Source organism: Orcinus orca, chromosome 4, assembly GCF_937001465.1.
Source record: "Orcinus orca chromosome 4, mOrcOrc1.1, whole genome shotgun sequence".
Taxonomy (NCBI): Eukaryota; Metazoa; Chordata; class Mammalia; order Artiodactyla; family Delphinidae; genus Orcinus; species Orcinus orca.
Window position 1 is genome coordinate 23,382,470 of NC_064562.1, and position 17,807 is coordinate 23,400,276.

The 17,807-nt window shown below is 41.7% G+C and overlaps 1 protein-coding gene across 3 annotated transcripts in view; it reads right to left on the reverse strand.

The window, feature by feature from the left end:
* TBC1D9 (TBC1 domain family member 9) overlaps positions 1-16,870 on the reverse strand; it is a 104,578-nt gene extending 87,708 nt beyond the window's left edge. Inside the window, exon 1 of one of the 3 annotated variants that reach the window (XR_004475814.2) lies at positions 15,814-16,870. Coding sequence is in view for 2 of the 3 variants with exons in the window: in XM_033402381.2 (XP_033258272.1) it covers positions 15,814-15,943 (130 nt within the window). In the remaining variant the exon portion in view is untranslated. The remainder of the gene's footprint in view (positions 1-15,813) is intronic. The other 2 variants (XM_033402381.2, XM_004263589.4) reach the window with 2 other exon arrangements.
* Between the last annotated feature and the right edge of the window lie 937 nt (positions 16,871-17,807).

Here is a 17,807-nt window from a genome sequence, read left to right on the forward strand (position 1 = left end):
ACCCAAGCAGGGCCCTATTTGAGAGACCAGAGATGGTTCTTTTGCAAAATAGAGAATAGGAAGGAAGAGGAGTTTGCAGTTCCTAGCCTGAGGGTCAATACCCTGACGATCGTTTAATAAGTGGAGTGGAGTGCACGATCTGTAATGGTTAGCCATAGCATCCTATCAGAACTGCTGAAATTGATTTGATTTATTTATTTTTATTGAGGTGTAGCTGATGTACAGTATTATATAAGTTTTAGGTGTACAACATAATGATTCACGAATTTTAAAGGTTATATTTCATTTACAGTTATTATAAAATGTTGGCTATATTCCCTGTGTTGTACAATGTATCCTTGTATCTTATTTACTTTATACATAGTCGTTTGTACCTCTTAATCCCCTACCCCTATCTCGTCCTTCCCTCTCCCCACTGCTAACCGCTAGGTTGTTCTCTTTATCTGTATGTTTCTTTTTTGCTATATTCACTAGTTTGTTGTGTTTTTTAGATTCTACATTTAAGTGAGATCACACAGTGTTTGTCTTTCTCTGTCTGACTTATTGCACTTAGCATAACACCTTCCAAATCTATCCATGTTGTTACAAGTGGCAAAATTTCATTCTTTTTTACGGCTGAGTAGTAGTCCATTGTATATATAAATCACATCTTCTTTATCCATTCATCAGTTTGCAAGCACTTAGGTTGTGTCCACATCTTGTACATCATATGATAGCTGAATTTTATAGTGCAAAAGGGAAATGCCTACTCACTGTTCTGTATTTGGACCCAATTATTCTCTCCATTCTCCTGTAGGGAAGGAGAATTAACAAGGAAGAACCAGGGGATTTAGTTGTCAGAGTTGTATGCTCTACATTACAGAGCATCCCAGGGAGGGCTCCCTGATGGAATCATTTGTAAGGAAGGGAGCAGCTGGGGCAACATCAGTCCTTAGACTAAGGCAAGACCCTCCCCTGGCTTATCTAGACCCTGTTCCTTCTCTTCTTCCCCCCTCTACACACACACACACACTTCTAGGGTCTTCCCCACAAGGAGAAACTGAGAAGTATAGTTGAAGGGCCACATACATGGGTATCAGGATAAGAGTAAGAAAGAACCACTAACACAACATTGTAAATCAACTATACTCCAATAAAAATTTAAAAAAAGAAAGAAAGAAAGAAGCACTAACATTTTTATCATTGTATTCAGGCAGTGATACATTTCTATTGCTTAAACACTATATAGCAAACTGAACATCTTTAACTGGTCAGAAGGCTAACAAAATTACCTGACTTTTACAAGTTATAATGATCCTGCTGCAAGGAATAGCAATGAATTCCTGAGAAATCACTTTGGTAGAAAATTCAGAGTTGAGAAAGGTAAGACCTTAGAGTACTGGCTCTTCATTTTTTTGATTCATAATCCACTTTAAGGAGCCAATGAAAGTGGTGGAGCCTCAGCTCCAGAAAAATACACCTTCCTAATGAATTCCCATAAACCTTGTATATAATTTCAGGTCGTTCAAAGACCTGAAATCGCCCTTTCTTCTACTGTATCTTTAAAAGAAAAAAAATAGTTTGGGGAGCCAAACTATTAAAACAATCCTATAAAAAACTCAATATTTTTATATCCACAAAGAAAAAAGAAGAAGACACTAAATTCAAAAAAATCGTATGACATTTGACACAGATTACATTAATAAAAATCAATAGTGTATGTCAAATATACATTTTTCCTCCTTTGGTAGCCGTAATCTTTTTGAGATTGACCTCCCACACAGTAAACATGGATACTGGTTTTCTTTGTGCAATATCCACACAAACAGGCCTTTTCCTTCCCTGGTCCTCCATCAGGAGGTTCAATGCTCTCTCAGTTGTATACCTTGGAATAGCTCTATACCATGGTCCCAAAGACAGCTTAACTAGAAGGCTGGATATGGGGAAAGTTTGAAGACCTTTTTTTAGGAAAATCCAGAGAGAGTTTTCAGGCTTCCTCCCTGGCATACAGTCAGCTAGCTGTAACCATGACAGCCACCAGCCAGTGATACCACACCTGGCTCTGCCTCTCCCCTTCACTTCCACGCTCAAGGTTGCATTTCTAAGACTGGGACTGACTTTGCCTCAGTTTCCTTTGGCTTTCCAAAGGGTGCATTCCAATTTCATCTTCCTCTCTCCTTTTTCTTTTTTCTTTTTTTTTTGCGGTACGCGGGGCCTCTCACTGTTGTGGCCTCTCCCGTTGCGGAGCACAGGCTCCGGACGCGCAGGCTCAGCGGCCATGGCTCACGGGCCCAGCCGCTCCACGGCATGTGGGATCTTCCCGGACAGGGGCACGAACCCGTGTCCCCTGCAGCGGCAGGCGGACTCTCAACCACTGCGCCACCAGGGAAGCCCTCTCCTTTTTCTTTATCTCCCTTTTTATCCTTTTTTCTTTCCAAATGCAGGAAAACCTAAGTATAAATCCAAGCTCTGTCTGTTACTAGCAGGGTCTCCTCAAGTAAGAAACTAAACTTTTCCAGCAGGCAGTTTCCTCATCTATAACAGAGGAAAGAATAACTAACCTACAGGGTTGTTATGAAAATCAAATTAGTGATGTGTGAAAAGTTCTCAGCAGAATGCCTGAACCACAGAAGAATTTCAGCAAATGTTAGCTCCTCTGTCTTTATACTCTACATTAATTGTAAAAATAATAGAAAATATATACAATCAAGAATTAATAAAATAATGACCACAACAACGACTTTGAAAATTAGCCTTTAGACCACACAGATTTGAAAATTATTACAAAGATGCTTTTAGAAATAATGTACTTTACATTATTCATTATAGTAATAGATATGCAAATATTATAAAATGCCAATGGAGTAAACAAAAGATTAATGACTTCTTCTTTAAAAGCTTTAATTAAAGAGTCCAAATGTAAATCTGTTAAGGCCTGCTTACTTTTATTAGAGATTGCTTTGGTTCCTAGGTTAACACAAAGATTTAAAAAATTCATTTGTACTACTGAAATGTAAAGAGTTTCCTTAGTAAGAATTAAAGGCAAGGAATCTAGAAAAAAAGAAATGAGAAAAACAAGAGTTCACCTCTTCTGTTTAGAGGGTAAACACAGATCAAATCCTTAATGTTCTACTTGACCTTCCCTCTAGCAAATACTTGCCCAGCAAGCCTAGAATAATGGAGCTGGAAGGTGGGCATGCATTTCACAGACCTCACCTCAGGGGCTGGATAGTTATTCACCTCGCCTTGTGCTCCTTGGGCTCAAACAGAAAGTAGAAGACTTGATTCATCCCAATGAAAGTTTCCAACCCAGATCTCCCCTGGAGAGTTAGGAGGACCTTAATGGAGCTCTTGATTGGATCCCACAGTCAAGGAACCCTGGCTCCCTGAAAGCAAGTGTAAATAAGCAACAGCACCCTGTGAAATGCCATTTGGAGCAAACCAGAAGCCAGAGGCAATTGCAGAATGACTTGAAAAATGACTGGCTGTCCTCTGAACACATCCCCTGACAGGAAAGGGAAACAAAGCAAAGGGGAGAGTGGGTCAATGATCTCTTTATAAGTTCTCTGGTTTACCTAACTATTAGGTGACGACATTTCTAAATTACAAATTTCTGAATGACTAACCATGCATCTTTACATACAAAAATATATAGAAATATAAGGAAAAGGTGGCCCCTCCCCTTCCTCCCACCCCGGTCCTCTCCCTGGTGGCCCCAGTTTGCCACAGAGTCACTGACGCCAGGAGAGAGGAAGGGAGGAGAGAGGGGGAGAGAGAGGTCTGTGTTTCCTGGCAGAGCTTTCAAAATGTGCATCCCCAGGAAGGAAGGGAAGGAGGGAGGAAGGTATGCAGGTAGAATGATTTAAAGTTGCTGCTCAATCTCCAAAATATACAAGCAGCTCACACAGCTCAATATCAAAAACACAAACAACCCAATCCAAAAGTAGGCAGAAGACCTAAACAGACATTTCTCCAAAGAAGATATACAGATTGCCAACAAACACATGAAAGGATGCTCAACATCACTAATCATTAGAGAAATGCAAATCAAAACCACAATGAGGAATCACCTCACACCCATCAGAAAGGTCATCGTCAAAAAATCTACAAACAATAAATGCTGGAGAGGGTGTGGAGAAAAGGGAACCCTCTGGCACTGTTCGTAGGAATGTAAATTGATACAGCCACTATGGAGAACCACACGGAGGTTCCTTAAAAAACTAAAAATAGAACTACTATACGACCCAGCAATCCCACTACTGGGCATATATCCTGAGAAAACCATAACTCAAAAAGAGTCATGTACCACTATGTTCATTGCAGCACTATTTACAATAGCCAGGACATGGAAGCAACCTAAGTGTCCAGTGACTGATGAATGGAAAAAGAAGATGGGGTAATATATACAATGGAATATTACTCAGCCATAAAAAGAAACGAAATTGAGTTATTTGTAGTGAGGTGGATGGACCTACAGTCTGTCATATAGAGTGAAGTAAGTCAGAAAGAGAAAAACAAATACCGTACGCTAACACATATATATGGAATCTAAAAAAAAAAAAAAATGGTTCTGAAGAACCTAGGGGCAGGATAAGAATAAAGACGCAGATGTAGAGAATGGACCTGAGGACACAGGAGGGGAAGGGTAAGCTGGGACGAAGTGAGAGAGTAGCATTGACATACATACACTACCAAATGTAAAATAGCTAGCTAGTGAGAAGCAGCCGCATAGCACAGGGAGATCAGCTCAGTGCTTTGTGACCACCTAGAGGGGTGGGATAGGGAGGGTGGGAGGGAGACACAAGAGGGAGGGCTTATGGGGATATATGTATATGTATGGCTGATTCACTTTGTTATAATGCAGGAACTAACACACCATTGTACAGCAATTATACTCCAATAAAGATGTTTAAAAATAAATAAATAAATAATAAAGTTGCTTACCAAAAATTCCCTTCACCAAAAAGCCTGAGTATTCACTTAACTTTTTTTAAGCCGCCTAAACCTCAGACAGATAACCATTTGCTATATCAGCACCTTTTAAAAATGCAATGTCTCCGTAAGACTTGAGTTGCTCACACACCGGTGTTTATTACTCAGAGCCAATGGCCTCCTTACACCTAATAGAGATCATCAGCGATTGGAGAACAATGATGGGCCATCATCTATGAAGGGCTCCTTGTGTTTCCTGTATTTTACATCACTCATCTCACAGAATCCTCACTCCTGGTGCTGAAAGGTGATTAAGCCATATTATATAAAGAAATCAAGCTCAGAAAAGGAAGAGACACTTCCTAAATCACATCTCTTGGTAACAGATGGGGCTGGGATTTGAATCAGGTTCTGACTCCAGTTGTATGTTTACGAAGGGAAGGGCTGAAAAAGACTAGAGCCCTGTGAGGGGGGTAGAGAACACCAAAGTAGTAGTGAGAAGAGCAACCCTGGTGGCTTGCCAATTTGCCTGTAGCATTTGGTGCACTCAGGGTGCCAGGAAGCATGCCTGGGCTTAGCCTGAGACCCAGGCCCAGCCCGGAGGTGGTACCCACCACAGCCGTCAGCATTACAATCTGCTCAGTTCCAAGCGACAAATTCCTGATTTGGACACAACTACAAAACAGGTTTTTGTGTGCAGGCCTGGGAACCATCCCACAATTTAAAACCCGATCTCTTCGTAAAGTGGTTCCCCTCACCTAGAGATCGTCATACTGAGTGAAGCAAGTCAGACAGGGAAGGACAAATACATGATATCACTTACATGTGAAATCTTAAAAAAATGTTACAAGTGACCTTATTTACAAAACAGAAATAGACTTACAGATGTAGAAAACAATCTTACGGTTACCAGAGTAGAAAGGGAAGGAGGGATAAATTGGGAGATTGGGATTGACATATACGCACTACTATATATAAAATAGATAACTAATAAGGACCTACTGTATAGCACAGGGGACTCTACCTCAATATGCTGTAATGGCCTATATGGGAAAAGAATCTAAAAAAGAGTGGAAATATGTATACGTATAACTGATTCACTGTGCTGTATAGCAGAAAGTAATACAACATTGTAAATCAACTATACTCCAATAAATAAATAATAAAGTGTGTCCCCTCTGCGTGTGATGATGGTAAGGCTGAAAACATACGCCGTGTCCCTAGAACAGGAAGTCAGCCTCAACTCCTCAACTTTCTGAAGAGGAGGCTTGGAGTAAATTTTCTCTTTCCTACTTTTGGAGATCAGTTTACAAACACCCGGAAGATGTCAAAAGCCATCTCAAATCCTACACAAATTACATGTATTCATTCTTACAGCTTTTTGTGTAGAATAATGTAAAGTCTCAAGACAAATTGGAATGGGTGACTAAATCATTCTGTGGACAAAATCCTCTTGAGGGTGATAATAACAAGCAGAGGGGGAGGAATTCATGGAACAAGCAAGCAACATCTGCTTTTGTCTAACCATGCTTCTCGCCAGCAGCACTTGCTTATTAAGTAAGTATATGAGCCAACCCCATACAGAACTATAGATCACTGCTCACGACAACACACAGTTATAACATTAGGTTCCACTAGGAACTAACACACATTGTACTGGCTTTTATACATAATTAATCTACAAAGAAAAATGTTAACTGCTAAGTGCAACTAAGCAATTTCATTAATACTTGGTTAATTGGGGGCTTCCCTGATGGTGCAGTGGTTGAGAATCCGCCTGCCAATGCAGGGAACACGGGTTCGAGCCCTGGTCTGGGAAGATCCCACATACCGCGGAGCAACTAAGCCCGTGCACCACAACTACTGAGCCTGAGCTCTAGAGCCCACGAGCCACAACAAATGGAGCCCATGAGCCACAACTGCCGAAGCCTACGCGCCCAGAGCCTGTGCTCCACAACGAGAAACCACCGCAATGAGAAGCCTGTGCGCCACAATGAGTAGACCCCACTCGCCGCAACTAGAGAAAGCCCGCGCACAGCAATGAAGACACAACACAGCTAAAAATAAAAATAAATAAAATAAATTTAAAAGAAAAACTTGCAAATTGGCAAGATGAATGCATTTACCCTAAAAACAGGAGGCCTTCTAGAACATCGCTTTGTTGTCTCTCTCACTCCTGGGAGTTCTTTGGTGTAGGGAGGAAGTTTTCGTCCACCCTCTTTGACTCCCCGGCTGGGTTTGAAAATTAAACTGACAAAGACAGACTAACAGGAGAAAAGCATACAAATCGTAGTGAATCTGTACATGCACGCAGGAGTCTTCACAAGAGAATGAAGACCCAAAGAAGTGGCCAAAGGAGGAAACTCTTAGACCTTTTAGACAAAGAAACAATTATATTTGTGAAGAATTGTCAAAACAAAGGGGTTTGGGCTAGGGTTATAATCCAACTAGGGTTAGGTAGTCCTCATCTTACTTAACTAGGAAGGTAAGGGATAGTTTAACAAGGTTTGTTTGCAGAGTCCTCTGGTGCTGCCTCTGGGCTGATAAGAGTCTGTCTCTAGCAAAAGGAGAATTTATTTCCTGCCTTTAGGCAGGAAAGGGGAAGCTTTCCCTATGTTTACTGCTTCTTAACTGCCTTCCTTTATCAAATGTCATGTTTCCCTAGTTGTGATGGTCTCCATGCGGTGCAAAAAGTCTATTTCCTGGACAGTCCACTGCTAAATCTCAGATCAAAATATTCTGATACAGTCTTAGTCTGTACTTGTATCATCCCCATGCCTATGTTTTTAGCTCTCCCAAATTTATTCATCCAGGTTTTTAAAAAAATATTTATTTGATTTATTTATTTGGCTGCTCTGGGTCTCAGCTGCAGCATGCAGGATCTAGTTCCCTGACCAGGGATTGAACTCAGGCCCCCTGCATTGGGAGCATGGAATCTTAACCACTGGACCACCAGGGAAGTCCCTATTCATCCAGGTTTGATCACTGGTTAGTAATAGCTCAGCAAGAGAAACTTGCCTTTTCTTTCTTTTATATCTTTATAAAGTGCAGCCTTCCAAACACAGTTGGTACTCAAACATTTCTAACAGAACAGCTTTTGACTCTGGGTAATGAGAAACTGAGGCTATCACACTTTTGGTTTTGGGTAATGAGAAATTGTCTCAATCTCTTGGTGATGTCCTCTAACTTAAAGCACCCATATTCTAATTCGCCAGGATCCATGAAGCTCCTAAAGTTGCGTGTAAAATTTTTCAGTGTTTTCATTCTTGGGGAGGTAGAGTCAACTGCTTTTATTAGATTCTCAAGGGGGATAGTGAGGAAAATGAAGTTAACCTATGTCACTATAATTAGTCTTGTAAAGAAAAATAAATACAAAGTCAAATAGGCCCCCACTTATTGGCTGTGTGATCTGTGGCAAATCACTCCATCTCTTTAATGCCTTACTTTCCTTTCCTATGAAATGGAGATAATAGTAGCCCACTTTATAATGGCATACAAGGTAATTTGCACGACTATCTGCTACTGAGGACAACTATACAAATGGGACAAGAATGTACTTTAAAATATCAAAGAATTAAAAAGAGATAAATTACTTCACCTGGGAAAGTGGCTCAGAGACAAGAGCCCTACTTGGGAGGAAACTATTATTTGGGGAGGCATTTGCTTCTTCCCAAAGGGGCCGCTGAGTGGCTGAGAGTCTGGATGTGCTTTTAACAGAATCAGAAACTGGAAAGACAAGGGTAGCAATCAGTGTCGGCAAAGAGGCAGGAAAGTAATGATGCTCCTCTCTCTTTGGGTTGAGACCTTAGAGATCTACAACCTAATCATAAGTGTGAATCTTAAGTAGGCAAAACCATCCAGGTTAGAGCTCAGTTTTGAAATATATCAATACCTAAAAATAAAGTGATTTTGGTTTGCAACTGGCAGAAGAAAATTCTCTGCTACACTATCTTCTATTTCAGATTACTTTTGCAAAGTAGAAGTACAATGTCCCTACGTAATGAAAAGTAACCAGGCATACAGGATGATATAATAGCATTAATGAAAACTAGGAGAAATGACAGACAACCGAATAGACCCACATGGGCTGAAGATATTGCAGTTCAAAGGGACTTTAAAATAACTATGCCATGCTCAAGAATGATTTTAAAAATGGAGAGTTCTGACAGATAACTGGAAATTATAAAAATGAACCAAATGGAAATCTTAGAATTGAAAAGTAATTAAGAATGGGTAGGCTTATACAGACTAAATACAGTTAAATAGATAGTGAATTGGAACACAGATCAGAAGAAAATAACCAAAATGAAGCAAGTAAAAATCAGAAGGCAACAGACATAGAAGATACAATGATGTCTAACATACATGTAATTGGAGTTCCAGAAAGGAAGACTAAGAGAATGGGGTAAGAGCAATATTTGAAGAGCCATTGGATGAAGTTTACAAAGCCAATGAACAATAGATCAAAAAAGTCCTACCATCCCATGCAGGGTTTTTTAAAATCCACAAATAGCTGGATCATAGTAAAACCGCAGGAAACCAAGGTCAAAGAGAAAACCTTAAAAGCAGCTGGAGAAAAAGACATATTATTACACAGAAGCAATAATTCAGAGTGACAGTTTACTGCTCCAGAAAAGAGAGACAGAGAGAGAGAGAGAGAGAGAGAGAGAGAATGCAAATCAGAAGACAATGGAACAATATCTTAACCATGCTTTAAAAAATTAACTGCCAACCATTCAAAACAAAAATGTACTTCAAGAATGAAAGCATAATGAAGACATTTTCAGACATAAAAAAGCTGAGAAAATCTGTCACCAGTAGGCTCTCACTAAGGGAAAGAGTAAAGGATGTTTTACAGGCAGTAGAAAAATGATTCTAGAAAAAAGAGCAGAGAAGAGGAAAGAACAATAAAAATGGTAAACATATGTGGAAGTCTAACTGAATACAGACTTTAAAAAATAGTAGTAATTATATATATGCTCTTGTGTGGAAAATATATAAAAAATTAAAATACATTACAGCAATGGCATATGAATTGAGGGCGTGGGGTGGGGGTGAGGGGTAAATGGAGTTAAAGTAGCCAAGGTCCTTGCATTATCTGGGAAGAGATTAAAAGTATCAATTAAAAAAATGTTTAATAAAATGAAAATACCAATTAACAATATATTTTAAGTCAAGAAGGTATTATGATCTCCATAGTAACCACTAAAAGAATAGAGAAATGAATATAAAACTTCTAGCTGGACTTCCCTGGTGGCGCAGTGGTTAAGAATCCGCCTGCCAATGCAGGGGACACGGGTTCGAGCCCTGGTCCGGGAAGATCCCACATGCCACGGAGCAACTAAGCCCGTGTGCCACAACTACTGAGCCTGTGCTCTAGAGCCCACGAGCCACAACTACTGAGCCCGTGTGCCACAACTACTGAAGCCTGCACGCCTAGAGCCCATGCTCTGCAATAAGAGAAGCCACCGCAATGAGAAGCCCACGCACCGCAACGAACAGTGGCCCCCACTCGCCACAACCAGACAAAGCTCGTGCTCAGCAACAAAGACCCAACGCAGCCAAAAATAAATTAATTAATTAACAAAAAACTTCTAGCTCATGGAGGCTTAAAAATGTAAGCATTAAAATAAAACAAAACCCCCAAAACCCATATGCTACCAAAAGGCAAGGAAGGAAGGCAAATAAAAAGAACATAGAGCCAATAGAAAAAAATAGAAAGCACTTAATAAGATAGTCAATTTAAACCCAAGTCACGTGTACATTGACTAAATAATCCAATTAGAAGGTGAAGATTTTCAAACTGGATTAAGAAAAAAAAAATCAACCATCTACTACTTATAAAAGACATCTAATATAAGGATACAGGGACTTCCCTGGTGGTCCAGTGGTTAATACTCCGTGCTTCCAATGCAGGGGGCCTGGGTTCAATCCCTGGTCGGGGAACTAAGATCCCACATGCCCTGCGGCACAGCCAAAAATGAATTTTAAAAATATATATGTATATATATACACACACACACACACACACACATATATATAGATAGACAGATAGATAGATGGATACAGAAAGGTTGAGAGTAAAAGTATGAAAAAGATAACCATACAAAAGTTAGCCAAATAAATCTGCTACAACTATAATGATGAAACAAAGAGCAATTCTGGAGATACAAACATTTCATGATAAAATGTTCAATTTACCAGAAATATATTACAATTACAAGTGTATATATTCCTAATGATACAGCCTTAAAACATATAAAACAAAAATTGGAAGTACTACAAGGACAAATAGTCAAAACCACAATTATGGTGGAAGAATTGAACACAAGCAGCAGAGTTAACCACTGAACATAAATAAAGCATTTATCCAGCAACTGCAAGGCACATTATTCTTCTCAAGCACAACGTGTAACATTTACAAAAATTGACCATCAACAGGGAATAAAACAAATCTTACTAAATTTCAAAGCACTGAAATCATATAAATATGGTTATGGTTTCTAACTGCAGTAAAATAAATACCAAAATGTTTGAAACTTAAGAACTATATATCTAAATAACTCAAGATAACACGCAAAAAAAGATCAGAATGGAAAAAAACTATTTTGAGTGAAATAACCACCAAAACACTATATATCAAAACTTAGCTGTGAAGTGCAGGTAAAGCCATGCTTAGAGGGAAAAATTATCTAGAATAAATATACTAGAAAATAAGGCTGAATATCAATGAACTAATATCATTTTCAAAAGCTAGAAAAATAAGTGTATACTCAAAGAAAACAGAAAGAAGGAGATAATAAATGGTAGATATTAATGGAGTAGAAAATAAATGTAAACAGAAAAGGTCAACAGGTCTAGAAGCTGATTCTTTACAAAACTCATAAATTCCTAGAAAGACCGGTTAAGAAAGAGAAGGCACAAATAACCAACGTCAGGAATAAAAAAGGGGGCTATCACTGTACATCCCACAGACATTAAAAATATGAGAATGTCATTAACAAATTTATGCCAATATATTTGAAGATCTAGGATGAAAAAGATAAATCCTAGGAATAAGCAACTTATAAAACTGACAGTAAAAGAAAAATTTTAAACATTTGAATAGCCGTCATACCATTCAACAAACCCACAAAGAACACTTCAAGGGCAGATAACTTCACCTGTGAGTTTTGCCAATGTGTCAAGGTGAAACAATACTGCTATCACACAAAGTCTTCCAGAAAACAGAACAAAGAGTGAGCACTCCACAACTTATTTTTAAGGCCAGTATAATCTTGATACCGAAATTTGACAAGGATATTGTGAAAAACAAGAATTATAGGAAAATTCTACTAATTTATCAGGGTGCAAAACTCCTAAATAAAAGATTAGCAAGTGATATTAAATCAACACATAAAACCAATAACAGGTCACAGCCAAGCTGGATTATTTTATATATACAAGTTTGACTTAACACCTGAAAATCAGTTAATATGTCACCACACTAACAGAATAAAAGAGAAAAAATCATACGATTACTTTAATAGATATAGAAAAGCATGTAAAACAATTCAGGAGCCATATATAATTAAAAACTTTTAGCAAACTAGGGATAAGAATTCCCTTTAAATGAAAAAAAAATTATCTACATGGTGCAGCCATTGTGGAGAATAGTATGGAGATTCCTTAAAAAACTAAAAATAGAGTTACCATATGATCCAGTAGACCATATGGTCCACTCCTGGGCATATATCTGGAGAAAACTATAATTTGAAAAGGTACATGCACCTCAATGTTCACTGGAGCACTATTTACAATAGCCAAGACATGGGAGCAACCTAAATGTCCATCAACAGATGAATGGATGGAGAAGATGTGGTACATGTATACAATGGAGTATTACTCAGCTATAAAAAGAATGAAATAATACCATTCGCAGCAACATGGATGGACCTAGAGATTATCATAGCAAGTTAAATAAGTCAGACAGAGAAAGACAAATATCATATGATATCACTTACATGTGGAATCCAAAAAAATGACACAAATGAACCTATTTACAAAACTGAAATAGACTCACAGAAATAGACTCACAATAGAAAACAAACTTATGGCTACCAAAGGGGAAAGGAGGGCAGGGATAACTTAGGAGTTTGGAATTAACATATAAACACTACTAAATATAAAATAGATAACTAACAAGGACCTACTGTATAGTACAGGGAACTATACTCAATATGCTGTAATAATCTATAAGGGTTCACAAGCACTGTGAACCATTGAGCACTCCTGACCAGTTCACAATGAGTGGGTTTCCCACTCATCCGTAATCCATTCGATGAGTGGACGATGGTGCACTGGTCCAGATAATGCACATTATATAAAGGTCCTGAGATCTTCCAGAAGATCTCCAATAAAGGATACCCAACACCTGCTCTTCCCTCCTCTCCTCACAGGCCAATCTTTTTCTTTCTTCAGTTCTCAGCTCCAGGTCTCTTCTACAGGGAATCCTTCCTTGCACCTACCCCTACCCGGAATGGGGTAACGTCTCCTTTTGACATTAGTGCTGGTCATTCTCAGTTTGTCCCCACCTCCCAGTTCCACCCGTGGGAGGCTGATCCCTAGGCACTAGATCACCAGGACAGTCCATCCAGCCAGCTTCTACTGGGTTCCACAGAGGAGAGGCAACAGCAGAAGCTGGGAGGTGAGGAGAAGAGAGAAGTCAGACATGTCCTCCCCACCCTCTTTTGCTGTGGTCTGTGTTCCTAGGGGTGGCTGCTTCTCTGGAGGCCCAAACTCTTCCAGCAGCATCATTCCTGCCACCTATAACAGCTCTCCACTGCTGTGCCTTTCACTGGTCCTGGGAACCCTGCCTTCATCTAAGTTGTCTTTTCACTAAATTCTCTTCACTTGAACTAGGTTGGATTCTGTTTTCTGCTGGGACCCTGCGGAATGGAGATTTTATATTAACTTATAGGATAATTTTATCCACATCTGTCTTCTCCTGCTAGGCTGTGAGCTTCATGACACGGGCACTTTAGAAGTTACCAACCAATATTTTAAATGATATAGTGAGTTAATGAATGCATGAATGAGCCCACATTAGAATTAGAATATACTGTACATTGTACAAGGATTTCTAAAATGCCCCTCATACATTGATGTGGCACCAACCAATCTGAGCAAACATTTTTCCTACGTTGGTTGAAAATAGCCTTTGTTGGCAGGAATATTTTTACTCATTTCAATGATTTCAATTATTCTAGCGATAAGTGCAATAGCTATGATTTCTCAATTCAGAAGCTAAGTTTATCTGAAATAAGTCATCGATGATGAGATTCCAAATGGACTGCAGTTAATTACAGCTCTAAGAGTCAGTAGGAATGCAATAAAAAAGTTAACTAGAAAAAGAAGGCTCTGCATCTCTTATTTTTTATAACCTATTGCAAATGACTCTAGAAAACAAATACTTAGTAGTTGACGGTGTGGGAAGGGTTATCTCCAGGCAGGAAATGTTCTTTGTTAATACAAGAAACTATCTACTCTACATTGTTGCTTTAGACTTAAAGGACAATTTGGGCTGATACCAATATTAGATATGCAAGTTTCATATTAAGTTGTAGAAGAAGAAGAAGTTGTAGACAACTTCTACAAAATGAACTAGAAAATACTGATTCTAGGCCACTAATCAGAATTTCTGGAACACAGTCTGGAGCTCTGCAGATTCCCTTCTTTTATGGTAGAAAAAGTGCAGAAAAATCAGATTATCTAGAGGCGCCCTGATGTGCAAGCAAACTAGTAGCTGCTGTACAGTGTGACACTTGAATTTTACTCGAGAAAACTAGTTCATAAATTAGAATCACAACTACATACACACTATATCAAGAATTTTGAGTTCATAGCAGGGCATTTTGAAAGCACCAATTTACCTAGCATGCAAGCTCCTGGTGAGGGATATATTCTGAACTCTGCAGAGGTCAAGGTTCATCTCTTTTCTACAATATCTTTCCTGGTTAAACCTCTCCTGTTCCTTCTGCTAACTTTTTCGTTCTAAAAAGCATCCCAGTTCTGTTCATTCTAACCACGAGGGAGAGGGGAAGGTCCAATTTCTCTAGTATGGTATGAGTTCAAGATTATCTGTCATCTCCCACCATGCAAACTAGTTACTTAATAAAAGAAGACCTTTCTAATATGGCACTACTTGGGATAGGCATCTGACTTTACCATGTGGAATGATATGGCATGGTTTTAGTAATAGTTACAATATTAACAATACCTTGTGAGGGGGTTTGGGGAAGAGACTGAGTTAAAAATGATTAAAATGCAGTTATACTTCTGATTCTTTTTATAACCAGACAACTTGCTTTGTTATGCCTAATTAGATGCAACAACAACAACAAAATTCCTTTTCCTTCCTTTTTCCTTTTCTCTTCAGGCGTAACTAACATAGGAAATGACCACACCAGCTCCTTACTGATTGCTTCCCTGGAAACAAAAGAGCATTTTATACCTGATCCTGCCATTACCAAAAGAGAATCAAGTAAAAATTAACCGCCCTTCCCCTCTCTTGTCCATATAGAAAGCAGTATTTTTTAAAAGGGGGAGAGGGGAAGTACCGCATTCAATTCCTAAGGACTGATGCTCCCCCCTCCCCAGACTCATTCATCTCCATTATCATAAACATCACCCACTTATGGGGCGCCCGGTACATGAAGGGCCCCATCGCCTGACAGGGTGAGAAAAGAAGCATCTCTTTCAGTCTGAAAATTACGACTCCTGATGCTTTCCACGCAGCAAAGCGGGCGGGTCGCCTAGCCCCAAGGGACAGGGCGGCGTCTCTCGGGTGCCCGCAGCCCAGGGCGGCGGGCGGCGCCGCAGCTCCCGGCCCCCCTCCCGCAGAGACCGGCCGCGGATCCTTACCCGCCAGTCCGCCGCCGCCGCCTCCATCGCCCGCATGCCCCTTCCTCCGCTGCAGGATGAAGTAGGGGTTGGCCCTCTCCGTGATCCACAGCGCGTTGGCCAGCAGCACCTCTTCGGGGTTCACCCACATGTTCCTGGGCGCCGAGGGCGCACGCACAATGGGGCGGCAGGTCGGGTCCCGCGTGCACCGGCGCGCACTCCCGGGCACACGCGCGCCCGCCCGTCCGCTCGCCAGCCCGCCAGCTAGGTGCGGCGGCGGAGAGCGACTTCACCAGGGGGCGGCCCGCGGCGCCCGGGTCACAACAAAGCCCCCGCGGGCGGCCGGGGAGGATGGCGAGGACGCAGGCACCGCGAGCAGCATCCTCTCCCCGGCGCCGCCGCCTTCCGCGAGCCCGCGGCCGCAGACGCCCAGACTCTTCGCTCCGCAGCCCGGCGGGGGCCCACGGCGGCGGGAGGAGGAGAAGGAAGGGGAGCGGGAGAAGGAGGAAGTGGTGTGGCTCAGTCCCGGGATCCGGCTCGGCCCCGAGCAGGGCTGCGGGCGCCGCCAGCTGATTCGACCCCGCGGGTCGGGCAGAGCTGGGCTGGGACGCGGCTGCTCCCTCAGCGCCCACCCAGGGTCCGGGCCGCCTCCGTCTCTAGCAGCTCAGAGCCCTCGCGCGTTAACACTTCGCGTTGGGGCCGCTCGCACCCTCGGTGAAGCCCAGCTCCCAGCTGGAAGGACGATCCGGACACTGCGAATGAATGACGACAGCGCGGCTCGCTAGGAGCTAGCCCGAGTGACACCAGCTTCCGCGGACGCGAATCCTCCCCGGGCCCTGCGCGCCGAGCCGGGCCGCAGCGGCTGGCTTTGGGGGAACCTTCTGGGGACCGGGTGGCGAGCACTCGGCCCCACGCCCATCCCAGCAGGGAGGACCTCGGTGGGTGGGTGGGTGTGTGTGTGTGTGTGTGTGTGTGTGTGTGTGTGTGTGTGTGCGCGCGCGCGCGCGCGCTCTCTATGTGTGTTTATGGTTGACGCTCGGTAGGCTAGCGCCACCCCTCTTCCCAAGAAATGTGTTTCAAGGTTCCAGACTTGGAGCTGGAGACCCGGGTCGGAAGTGGACGCAGCCAATGGTTGTCGATGTTTTTGTTTCCTGCATCCCTAGGGCAAGTCATGCGTCAAACGTGTCACCGCCTGTAACCCCGCCCCCTCTGCATTCCATGGTAATTAAAATGGCCCAGCTAAGTGCATTACATCACTTCTTTCCTTGACCTGTAGGGCATGAGCAATAGCGAAGTTGGAAGCAGCCCAAAAGCTTAGAGCAACTAATTCATACCACAGCTGTCCCTATATGAGGCGTCTGGCTCTTCGAGGACAGGACATGGCAGAATTCAAGGATTTCTCCACACTTAATAGATGGATTTAAATTTGTTTTAAGAATTATTGAAATTAGAGACACACAACCCAGGCCATCCTTATCCCTAGACAGTTTTGCTTTCCCCCGGTATTTCGAGTCTCTTTGTGGTGATCACAGCCCATCCACCTAAGTATCTGATGACCTTTTCCTCACTTTTTTTTTTACACCCAGGAGATCTTCAGATAGCTGAGCAAAAAGAGTCTCCTCTTCCCAGATGATGGGAATTTACTAAGCTCTGCTTTGTCGCGGAAGCTCTACAATCCTAGGGACTTCTCCCTTTCCCAATGAGCAAAGCATTCAAATGAGACTTTCTTGTGGGGACTTCAAATTTTTTACTTATGTGTCTCGCACTTGGATTGCTGAATTCCTTCAAATGGGCGAGGGAGCGCATCCCAGCCATTTTAAAGAGGCCTCTGTACCTGTTGGTGTCCTACCCGGTGGGCTCTGGAGAAATGGAAGTCTCCCTTCACATTATCACACTGACTGATCTTCTGCCTCTTTAGGAAACATTTTACATCTCTAGGCATTTGTGGAGATGTCATATTTTTAACACAGACTCAAAAATGTCATTTGGCACCTTTGGTCAAGGTACAGTGCCTT